We start from the raw sequence: 11,695 nt of genomic DNA, 5'->3' as shown, positions 1-11,695 counted from the left end.
TGACTGCTGACAGGCGGATGGTGGTGGGGCCACCCTCCCTGCAAGCGGAGGCTGAGGCGGGGGCTGGGGTCTCTCCTGACCTCATTAGACTAATCACCATGCCTTTTGAAGCTCCAGCAATGGCTGAGCTGTGGGACCAGGGGTGCAGATCACAGAATTTGGGGGTTCGGGAACCAGGGCCATCTAGTAGGCACAAAACAAAGACGGAGAGTGACCGACAGGGCCCAGAGCTGTGACTCAGGAACTCTGGGTTTCTCTGGGTGTAAGCTGGGGGTGCAGACCACAGAGACTTCCTGTGGGGAGCAGCCCAGGCTGAGCAGGGACCCAGGCGCCACAGGAGACAGGCGGGCTGTGGCCAGGCCCTCATCCACATTACAGGCCGGAGAGAGGTGGACGCTCAGCCTGGCACCAGCACTCCTACAAGGCCCAAATAGCCTCGGGGACCCAGCTCAGCCCAGCTGTAGTGTCAGTGGGGCCTGCAGGAGGCTGAGGACTGACTGGGTAGCCACGGCGCAGGTGCTGGACAAGCTCAGGCCAGCCACGGACACTCCGGTCTGAGGTTCTGAAGAGGATGGAGAGCTGGAGCCCTATTCCCAGTGTAACTGTAACTGATGGGGTCCTGGTGTAGGCAAGGTGGCATGTGGCTGCCACCTGGTGGCAGCTTCTTGTTATGACCAGGCAGAGTGGACTTAAATCCAGGCTGTGACCTCAGCCTACAAGTGACTTAGGGTAACCCTGTCGCTCTCCCCCAAGTCTAAGGCCATAGAGGGAGGCGACTAGCTAATGCTATGGCTCCTGGGAAAGGCTGCCATAGGTGCCAATACCCTGAGCCAGGGTGTCACAGCTGGACCCTTGGGACAAGTCTGAGGAATGACTAGGTAGGTCTTTCCAGGGACGGTGACATCAATAGGAAGGGCCTTGTCCTAGGCAACCAGGATGACACCTGGGTGTGGTATCGATGGGGACATTTCAGGTGAGCTACAAAGCCACAGCTTCATTTATTGTCCCCAGAGCAGCAGAAGGTGCACACAGAGGTCCCAGGGTCCATCTGCTCCAGCAAGGGCGGCCTTGTCCTTTCTGGGAGGCAGGGTGACAGAGCAACACAAATCAGCCCAGTCCTGGGGGCCTCAAGTCTGTGTGCTGACCTGGTCCATGGAGCCTCCCGGGGGGGCAGTGCAGGCTCCCTCCAGGAAGGCTGACATCAGACCCCGCAGAACTACGGGTCCATTCTTGTTCTTGTAGCCTGCCATCCCCAGCTCGACATCTGCAAGGGGGAAGAACAGGACAAGCCATGGGACTGAGGGACGATGGCCGGATGGGGCCTCTTTCCAGCCCAGCCTGCGGAAGGTCCCCTTCCAGGCCCACCAGGGTGGGTGGAAGAGACCACAGAAAATGTCTAAGCTGGTGTCCGCCTCCTTCAGGGGCCTTGGAAAGCCAGATGTAGTGCCCATGGGGGTCCTGGCTCTACACCAGTCTCTACTGAAACAGGACACTAAGCCTTGCTCAGAACCCTGCGGGAGCCACTTGTTTATGCTCAGTGCAGCTTTACTGTCCTCGGCGCGCTCCCGGGCGAGGGCGCTGCCTCTGAGCTAGATCCTAACCCCATTTAGAACATGGCCTCTTGCTAAGCCCTCAATGATGAAGTCCTGCCTACCATCTCAGATTCCTGGTTTCAAAGACAGTCTCTTCTTCGCTGTCCAGAGAGTCCATGTCCTCGTGCTCCTCGGTGTTGGCCAGCAGTCCATACCTCTTTCGCTGTGGCTTCTTGAGCCTGCAGGGCACAAACACCCTCAGAGGCGACTTGGGCACTCGTGTGACATCCAGCCCATGAGGTCCAGGTTCTCCTTCCCTGCGCACCTCCCCCTGCCCCTCGCCCCCACAGCTGCCAGACGCCCAATATGAATGCGCCAGGCAGTGGTGGCGCACGCCTTTAATCCCAGCACTTGGGAAGCAGAGGCAGGCGGATCTCTGTGAGTTCGAGGCCAGCCTGGTCTACAATGCAAGTCTTGGACAGCCAGGGCTACACATAGAAACCCAAAGCCCAAACCAAAAAAAGCCCAAAGAGCTACAAGAGCAACTCTGAGCTCGGGGAAAGCCATGGAGGCAGGTGCGCGGACACTGTTGGATTGCCAGCTTTGTGTTTAAGCACAGCAGCTAGGAATAAAATGGAAGGCAGAAGACTTTTTGAGCCAGTGTCTTCAGGAGTTCAGGGATCCTCCTGCCTCCACTTTCCAAGTGTTGAGGTAACAGGCGTGTCTCGCCATGCACGCCGGGCTGTGTGCATGTTTATACACGAGCCTCAGCCAGGGAAGCAGCTTTGCGGTTCTTGAAATCCAGAACGATTTTTCGCACACCTGTCAGCACAGCGCTGAGAGGCCGAGGTGTGAGGACGGCCACACTGAGGCTGCTGCCCACTCCCCGCAAGCCAGGAGCAAGAGTTAGGCCTGCCGCCTCGGTCACGTGCCCTCCCGCTCCCTCCCACAGTGACTCACAGGATGCTGATTGGACCCGCCAACGCACCTAAAAGCCCGGATGAGGAAGTAAAGCGAGATCAGGCCGCAGAGCCCGGTGACTACGTAGAACAAGCGGAGCAGCGGGGAGCCCGTGTGCGGGAGCCCCTCGCTTGTGTAGTTATAAGGCGCGGCCGGCCGGCTGGAGTTCTCAGCGGATCCCGGGGTGGCGCACGGGAGCAGCAGCAGCAGCAGCGGCGGCGGGAGCAGCATCACACACGGCGCCATGCCCGAGCCGAGGCGGAAGTGCACACGGCCCCGCCCCGCCCACAATGCCCTGCGCCACGCCCGGGTTGCTCATCTTAGTGCCTGACTGTGGAGGTAGGTGGGTGCTAAGGCTCCTCCCCGCGGCGCCCGAGCCGCATCTCACACCCAAGCCACACAGCCGAGGTTGGGGTCACAGCCCTTTATTCACGACCCGCCCCCATCCCCTCAACGTCCCGCCCCAGCGACCGCGCCAGCCCAGCTTCGTTTTCTGCTCCCGCAGGAAGCCGTCCGGGGGAGCTGGTGGCAGCTCAGGAGTTGTCTGTAAGGGAAGAGGAAGGAGATGATGGGTCACGGAAAGCACAGTCCAGCTCCTGGGGGATCCCCGGACCCCACGCACTCACCGGGCAACTGTGCAGTGCCTAGTGCCTGGTCCTGCGCCTGCGGAACCCAGGAGCGGAGTGGCGGCCACCGCCATCTGTCCATGCCTCAGGCTGGCTCCCCTTCATCCTGCCAAACAGAGGAGCGTGACCCTGGCATCCCCGTGGGCCTGCGGCGCCCTCCCGCCTCCCCGCGGCCACCCTCGCGGCGCCCACGTGGATCGTCCCAAGGTGGCCGCGGCCTAGGGTGTCAGCGCCCTTCTGCAGCACAGGCTCTGGGTAAAAACTAGAGCCGCGGCGCAGGTCTAGAGGACAGCCTGCAAACAGGGAACAAAAACACAAGGCAGGACGCCTGCTGGCTCTGGCCGGCCACGGGAGGGCTGGACGGAGGGGCCAGCCTGGCTTCAGGGCGCCGAGGTCAACCCAGGCCTACGTGTCCGTCCAAGTGAGCTATAAACCGGAGGGATGCAACACGAGCGAAGTGTTACCTCGAGGCACAGCCAGCTGCACAGAGCTAGCGGGGGAGCAGCGGGAGTCGCGGAGGGTCTGGCTCGCGTCTGTCCCCCGAGGGCTGCGGCTTCGGAGGCTAGCAGAGAATGCCTGGGGCGGGGGGAGGGGGCGCAGCTGCCCGCTGCCCCTCGGCACTGCCCACGCCCTACCTCCCGCACTGCCCTGCCTTCCTAGCTGCTCTGCTGGCCACGGAGCCGCAGCTCAGTGTGTCGGCAATGAAAGGGAAATGGTCAGAGCGAGGTTCATTTCACACGGTCTTTTAATCGGCTTCGTGAAGCCAAAGAAACTGCGTACAAGAATTCCTCAGTCACTGTGAATACAACATCGATGGAGTATGCATGTCTTCAGTAAAAAAGGACAATATAAATAAACACTTCCACAGCCTCCCGGACTGCTGCGCGTCCCCACGGCCTCGGCCTGCGCCGTGGGCGGGCCCTGCTGCGCCCCGCAGTGGCGCTGGGAGCTGGGGAGCCATGGCTCACTCCAATCAAGTCCGTTTCATCTCAGGAGGGGTGGGCGCCACACTTCACGGCGGCCACAGAAAAAACAAAAACAAAAACAAGTAACCAAAACCCACACAACCCGACAATTTAGAAAAAAAACCAAAACCCCATGGCTCATGGTAAACAGTAAAATCTGAAGTGCTTTCCAAAACGTTTTTAGAACGCTTAAAAACAGACAGCGCTTCATAAAAAGAAGTCTAGTCACGAGGCCATCTCGGGTCAGAAGCAGGCTGCGATGGGTCAGAACTGCAAGGACTACAAAAGTGGGAACAAGGTGCTCACTACACAACGTTCAGCGAAGCTCCCCCATCTTAATTACAGCCATGGAAGGACGATCTGGACGCGGAGGGCTTTTACTCGTTGTGTGTAGCTGAGGACAGAAGCGGGACAGTGTGAAGGCCTGGGGCGTGCGCTCTGCCGCGCAGGGCTCCATGCACTGCCCTGTCCGTGGGGCAGGCCGGGGAGCTGTGCCGCAGGCTGAGCGGCCTGAGATGCTCTGGGGACACAGGGTTCACCAGGCCAGCCACACGCCGCTCGGCGCATCCTCGGAGCCTGACTTACCGTAACTGTCATAGCTGTCTCTGTAGGACCCGCCGGAGCTCCGATAGCCATAGCTGCCGCCCTGACTCCGACTGTGGAAGGACACACATCGACACTGAAGGCCCCAGGTGTAGCGGCGCCCGGGCTCAGCACTACGCCAGGTGCCGCTGGCAAGAGTATATGCAGTGTGGGGGCTGCCGGCCCTGTACATGACGTCCTAGTGCCAGCTGGGTGCTCAGCAGAGAGCAAACACCACCTGCGCCAGCTCACCCTTTTGCTACTGCGCCCTCCCTCTTCTCACAGCCTGTGCCCAGCTGGTCCCGCCGAGGCCGAACTTCCCCAGGGTTCCCATCTGGCTCACCTGGCATAGTAGTCTCTGGAGCCCCCGTAGCCCCCACTCCGGGACTCAAAGCGGCCACCTCCATAGCCTCGGTCCCCGCCTCCTGTAGACAGCACAGAGAACAGTCAGTGAGTCACCACCCCTGCAGCAGCCACCAGCAGTCCAAGCCCTCCTCCCAGCACTCACCTCTGGAGAACCCACGGCCCCGACTGCGTCCCCCACGGAAGAAGCCCCGGCCTCCAGCAGAGCCACCCCGGTATCCTCGGGACCGGTTGTCAGAAGACTTGCCAGCCTGGTCAACTCGGATCTGCCGCCCATCCACAGACTGTGGGGCACAGAGAGGGTCAGTAGTGCCGCGTTCTACCGTAGACCTGTGCGACCCAAACTGGCTGACCTGATCCTCACCTTCCCATTCATAGCCATCATGGCGTCCTTAGCGTCATCAATGTTCTCAAAGGTGACAAACCCAAAGCCTCGGGATCGCTGGGTCTCTCTGTCCTTTACCACCACCACTACAGGAGAGAGGCATTAGTTGTGCCAGTGTGCCCCCAGAGCAGAAAGCAAGAATGGTGCTCCCGGCCCAGGCCTCACCTTCAGAGATCTGCCCATACTTGGAGAAAACCTGCTCCAGCGCCTGCTCATTGGTGTCGAAGCTCAGCCCTCCCACGAAAAGCTTGCCTTCATCTGACGCCATGGCAGCCCGTGCACACCACAGATGTTTGCCTTGCCTTCACGGCCTCCCCACTCTGGAAATGGAAGCCAGAGAGCACACTCTTAGCCTTTACAAACGTTGACGCATGGCCTCCCTTTATAGCCCACGGTGGCCTTGGAAGTGCTGGGATGAGGCAGACCACTGAAAGCTTTAAGGAGTTTCCTGCCTCTTCCTCTCCCTCCCTACTTTTGTATAAAAGTGACCCACTGCCTGCCTTCCTGGGAAACCTGAGCCACATGTGGTGTTTCACACTGAGGCAGGAAGATGGAGACAAAGGACACTTTAAGTTTCAAAACAAACACTGCGGCCTTTGGGATTTGGAGGAACAAGGATCCTAAGTCCAAAACCATCAACAACCTCACAGCAAGTTCAATACCATCCTGGGCTACATAGTGTCTCAAAAACAAACACAGCCAAGTCTTTTCTGCTTTATCATCGCAAACCCACATGTAAGACAGTGTCCTATAGATGAAGCTAACCTTAAGGAGGGTTCTAGGCCTTAATACAAATGAACTCCAGTCCCTCTCCTATAGTGGCCCTTCATTATAGCTGACCAAAAGGATGCCAAGGTGTGATCACCCAGCCAGAATGGCATGCTGGAAACTTCTTCACTTTGCAAGAGTGTGTGTGTGTGGGTTGTGGACACAGATGATAGCAACTCCCTACCCTCACTAGCTGTAAGTTGTTGGACCAGAGAAGCGTCATCACTAAAATACACCTTTAGGGTGCTGTCAGGGAGGTGTGACACTTCCGGGATGCAACCTGGGGCCACAGTTCACTCAACCACTAAGGGCTAGAGAAATGCTTTTGCATGGTGGACTAGGAGGTTGGCCCAAGAGGCGTGGCTATCGAAAGGGGCGTGGCAATTAAACAAAGTCATTATTGGCTGAGGACGAACACTTGGAAAACAAGTGCACTATACTATTACTGGACCATTATACCTGGGGTGGGGGTGAAGGTGGGGGACACACAAACAAACTTGGGGGGCAAAAAGCGCAATACTCAAAACTACATGTGCTTTCTTCCCACTGGAACCACAAGGGAAGAGAAAACCGAGGTACTGGCAGCTGTAGTTAAGGGTCACACGGGACACAGCTCCACATCTGCGGACAACAGGACTCCGGAGCTGGGCGCGCCCCGCCCCCGGAGCAGCGCATGCGCCACGCACGCACCCTGCGCCATTCCATCCGGGCACTCGGCAGTCCCGCCATTTCGCCGGCGAGGCTGTTCAGAGCCTCGCGGCCGCCATTTTACCAAAAAAAAAAAAAAAAAAAAAAAAAGCCCACCACTAAAGTCGGCACCGGCCCGGGGGTGACGCGCGGTGGAGGACGCCCACCGGGAAGTGTGAGGTCCCGCTGTCCCGCCGCCCGCCTCGCCGCCGGCGGGGCGGACTCCAACCCGGGCCCGCCCCCAAGCCCCAGGGGCGTGCCGCTGCGGCTCCGCCTCGCCCGGGAGCCACAGGCCGCCCGCCGCCCCGGGCCCCTCAGAGCCGGTGCCGCCAGGGCCCTCACCGCTGAGCCGGGCAGGTCCCTGACGCGGGCGGGAAGACAGCGCGCCACACACACCCAAGCCTCCTAACGCGCGAGTGCGAGGGGGCGCGCCGGAGTCCCGCCTGATATACCCCGCTCCCGGAGCCACGCCCCTAGGACCCGCCCACCACGCCGCGCTGGCCAATCCGGCGCCTCAGACTCGGCAGCTGCGCCTCGGCGGAGGGGCGGGGCTCTGCCAGCTTCGTCCCGGCCCGCGCGGAGGCGCTGGGCGTTGTGATTGGCTGCTGCGACGTGCCCAGGCCGCGTGCTCCCGCCCTCTAGCGGGGGGCGCTGGTGGGGGGGGGGGCGCGGAGCTGACCCACTTCTGTGCTTCCTCTGCCTGGCTGGCCTGCGACGGGGAACAAAGAGCTTCAGGCTTCTGCTTTTAAAGAGCTCTTGCTACCTCAGTGGGGCTCCCAAATATGGCTCGAACCTTAACTGATCGACTTCACACCTCTCCAGTCTTTTTATTTATTTATTTACGTTTATTTAGCTGAGGCGCGTGTGTGGAAGCCAGAAGACAGTTTTCTGGAATCTCTTCTTCCATCATTGTAGGTCCTGAAGCGGCAAGCACCTTTATCCACTGAGTCATCTCACTGAGCCCACGAACCCAAATCTACCCGAACTGCCCTAGTCCAAAAGAACCTCCCAGTAGGTGGTGGCGCACTTTTAATCCCAGCACTGGGGAGGCAGAGGCAGGCGGATTGCTGTGAGTTCGAGGCCAGCCTGGTCTACAAAGCGAGTCCAGGACAGCCAGGGCTACACAGAGAAACCCTGTCTCAAAAACTAAAACAAGAACAACAAAAAATCCCCTAAACAAAAAAGGAACCTCCCAGTACAACTGATGCCTAACAAGTCTCTGGACCCCAAGACTCCTGGGCACTCCTTAAGTTCAGCATTAATATTTCAGCCACAGTGCTAATGCTCCCTCCTCCTCCTCCTCCTCCTCCTCCTCCTCCTCCTCCTCCTCCTCCTCCAGATTTGCTGCAGCACATCACCTGCACCCAACTCAGCCTGCCTACAAACCTCAACCTGCTCTGTAAATTAACTGCCCTGGTTTCCACTCACCTCCATCCAGGTGAGCATCGCCACAGCACACAGCCGGCAGAACCTGCACCTTCTACATGGACTAGGATAGCACCCAGGGTCCCAAGCATGCCTAGGAGGGGTTCTGCCTCTTAGCCATGCCCTCTAGCCCCTTGCCAAGGGACTCTAGCCACGCAGTAGCCAGTAGCCGGGCGGGCGGTGGTGGCACTCCTTTAATCTCAGCACTCAAAAGTCAGAAGCAGGTGGATCTCTGTGAGTTCAAGGCCAGCCTGGTTGACAGAGGGAGTTCCAGGGCAGCCAGGGCTACACAGAGAAACCCTGTGTTGAAAAATCATATATGGGGGCTGGAGAGATGGCTCAGTGGTTAAGAGCACCACCTGCTCTTCCAAAGTTCCTGAGCTCAATTCCCAGCAACCACATGGTGGCTCACAACCATCTATAATGTAACCTGGTGCCTTCTTCTGGCCTGCAGGTAAACAAGCAGACAATGCTGTATACATAATAATAAAATAAATCTTAAAAAAAAAAGAAAAATCATATATGTGAGACAAAACCCCCACATATTAATTTCATGTATACCGTTGTTTTGCCTGGATGTCTGTGCACCCCGTGGCTACCTTGTGCAGAGGGATGCCGGAAGACAGAGTTGCAGGCAGTTGGGAACCTGAAGGAGAGATAAGCATGTTTTTTGTTTAGATCACAAGTGGGGGGATGAGAAAAGACTTGTGATGTTTATCCCCTTAGAAGTCGAACCACTCTGTGGGGGGAGATTGGTAATTAACCAGCTGAAAAACATCCTTGAACATATTCTGAGAGGAGGTATAAAAATGAGCTAAAAACAGGAGGTGGAGCCTTTGGAGACTTGGGATAGTTTTGGGTGTTCATCGCTCCACTTGGAGACGACGCTCCTAGAGAGAACCGTTCAATGGAAGGCTTCAGAGCTCCAGGCTCCAGCAGAAGAAATCCTGCTGATTACGCCAGGAGAATCGTTCCTCAGAACTGATATCCTTACGGTTTCCTTATTATATTCTTTAATCTTCTTTTCTTTTTTTATGTTAGTTGGGTTATAAGTGAGGTCCTCTGGGTTAATAAGTTCATAATAAAATATATTTGCTAAGAAAATTGAGCCTACAGGAACCTCCATGTGGACACTGGAAATTGAACCCAGTTGCTCTGCAAGAACAGCTTGGGCTCTTTACACTAAACCATTCTTTTCTTTTGAGACAAACCTAAGTTTTCCAATCTGTCCTTGAAACTGTAGCCCCACCTCCCAAGTAGCAGAGATAATGAAAGCTGACACCACCAGGCCACAGCTCTCATCTCTTTTCACTCTGGTGTTGAGGGGATGGGAGCGACCTGACTGCAGACACCTCCCCAGAAGTCAGTGATGGAAACCCTGCACTTCAGCACTGCCCCTTGGAAAGAGTACAGTCTGGCGATTTTGAGGGTTGAGACAACCGAACCTGCTCCAAGCCCCATACTCACTGGCCCTCAGATGAGGTTGGTCGCGGTGACCCAGCTGTCTGGAGCAGAAGGATGCCAGGACCCCTCAGAGACTCAATGCTCCCCTCCCCCTAGACAGCAGCTGGTGACTCATGGCCACCCCCTCTGCACCTCGCTCCCTGCATGCAGCCCTCCTATCCCCGTCAGAAGAGCCTGCTGCGTCAGCCACTCACGCAAGGAGGTTATTAAAAAGAGCCGAGAAACCAACATGCCTTTCCTCCCTCAATGTGCGCAATCCGGGGGGGTGGGGGTGGGGTGGACATGCATCTCAGGGACCGCTGGGCCACAGACCAGCCGAGCCAGAAGCAAGGCGGTCCCCGTGTGTGCCCCAAGGAGGGGAAACTGGATCCCTGTAATCTCAGCTCCCAGACTCATGCTGGGCCCCCAGTCTGGCTCCCATTCGGAGACCTTCCAGTTCCTGGTTTTGGGAACTGCCGTATTCATTCATTGATTCATTCTTTCATTCATTCATTCATTCATCCAGTGCCCACTTATTTAGGTTACTACCAATCAGCTACTTTGGGCTGGGCCCCACTAGTACCCACGGCCGCTTCGAGTCCCCAGAAAAGTGTGCAAACGTGAGACCCGCGGATACCTCTCCAGTGTGCATCTTTAGTGTCGACGGTGTACCTGTGTCTAAGGTGTGTTCCCGTGCAGTTACCTGTGGACAGGTGGCTCAGCGTGCCTTTGTTTCCTTTTGGTGGGCTTTAAAAAGGACTGGAGCCCTCTTACACACACCCCCATCTCCACCCACGCTGTGAACCCCTAAACCACGCGCCACTCAAAATGGTGCTCCCTGCCCGACGCGGACACGAGAGGGCGCTGCAGCCTCGGTTGGAGCGTTCGGGACTTATGTCCCGCCTCTTTCCGGGCGGCCGCTCGCTGCTCGGCCACGCTATGGCCACTAGACATCGCCCTCGTGGAGAGTCATCACGGACGGAGACCGGGACGGTGCTGGCTGAACATCGCAGGTGGCTGGGCTGCACGATCGAGGTTGGACCCGGAGCACTGGGCCCAGAAGTCGCCCACCAGGTCACTAGTGTCTGCAGCCACTTGGGGCTCTCTTGGATCCCAAGTGTCTTTGATAAATCCGAGGAGATTCTGGTGCCAGCTGCACCCCTACTAGGCGAGCCCACTCAATCCTGATCTCTGGCTTACCCTGCACCCCACACCGCTGCTGGGCGTCGCTATGGAGACAATGCGGCCTCCCTCACCACCGGTCCGCCCGCCTTATCCTCCCCAGACCCGGGCTAATGACCGGGCAGGAGGCGGTAATAAGCGTCTGGGTTGGGGACGGGCGTGGCCCGGGATGAAAGGCGCGTGTGTGGGGGGCACCCCGGGGCCGCGTAATTACCGCCCCCTTCTCTGCCGGGCGGGGGCCGGGGACACTGCACCTGGCCTCTGCCCGGCGGGGGCGCACAAGTGGGACCGTGATGGCAAAGCTTGCAACCCGCCCAGTTGGCCCCAGATCCTCTGGGACGAGAGCCAGGGTGGAGGATGCAGGCTGTATGTGTGTGTGTGTGTTGCCAGGTGTGGTGCACATGTGTGCACGTGGGCAGGAGACCCGTAGGGACACAGATGGAAACCTAAGGATTTGGAGAAACATCTGGCTCCTGCGGACAGGGGCAATGGGTTTGTCAAAGAGGACAACAATCTTTGCATGGTTGACCTGTGTTCCCTAAGGTCAGGGTGGGTGGGCAGGGTGTGGTGACACCAAAAATACATGAACACAGCCTAGATGTAGATGCTCAGGGTGGGGCTAGGTGTTCGTGACGGGTGGGCCGGGACCCACTGTGCTAATGCAGCCATCTATGCCTGGTGGCATGACTCATGTTCCGGGGTGGGCACGGGACTGTGTCAGAGGCACCCAGGCCCTCTCCTGTTGGTGAGTAAGGGTCAAACTTGCCTTTTCCCGGG

At 57.9% G+C, this 11,695-nt stretch overlaps 2 protein-coding genes across 3 annotated transcripts; both read right to left on the bottom strand.

Moving 5' to 3' along the window:
- Nucleotides 1-1,063: 1,063 nt before the first annotated feature.
- Nucleotides 1,064-2,738, bottom strand: Fam174c (family with sequence similarity 174 member C). Its single transcript, XM_051139781.1, has 3 exons — nucleotides 2,521-2,738; nucleotides 1,655-1,771; nucleotides 1,064-1,264 (listed from the first exon to the last, which is right to left on the bottom strand). Coding segments are annotated over exons 1-3 (336 nt in total). The 3' UTR covers nucleotides 1,064-1,263.
- A 465-nt stretch (nucleotides 2,739-3,203) lies between these two features.
- Nucleotides 3,204-7,361, bottom strand: Cirbp (cold inducible RNA binding protein). Of its 2 annotated transcripts, none has more exons than XM_051173009.1 (7): nucleotides 7,211-7,361; nucleotides 5,579-5,733; nucleotides 5,393-5,499; nucleotides 5,174-5,312; nucleotides 5,009-5,090; nucleotides 4,669-4,739; nucleotides 3,204-3,224 (listed from the first exon to the last, which is right to left on the bottom strand). In XM_051173009.1, exons 2-7 carry the CDS (start codon nucleotides 5,679-5,681, stop codon nucleotides 3,220-3,222), a joined length of 507 nt encoding a protein of 168 aa, XP_051028966.1. In that variant the 5' UTR covers nucleotides 5,682-5,733; nucleotides 7,211-7,361; the 3' UTR covers nucleotides 3,204-3,219. The 2 variants fall into 2 exon arrangements, with proteins under 2 accessions (XP_051028966.1, XP_051028965.1); XM_051173008.1 differs by lacking the exon at nucleotides 3,204-3,224 and adding an exon at nucleotides 3,474-4,477.
- Nucleotides 7,362-11,695: the final 4,334 nt, after the last annotated feature.

This window comes from Acomys russatus, chromosome 31 (genome assembly GCF_903995435.1).
Source record: "Acomys russatus chromosome 31, mAcoRus1.1, whole genome shotgun sequence".
Taxonomy (NCBI): domain Eukaryota; kingdom Metazoa; phylum Chordata; class Mammalia; order Rodentia; family Muridae; genus Acomys; species Acomys russatus.
This window is presented reverse-complemented; position numbering and strand designations above follow the sequence as displayed.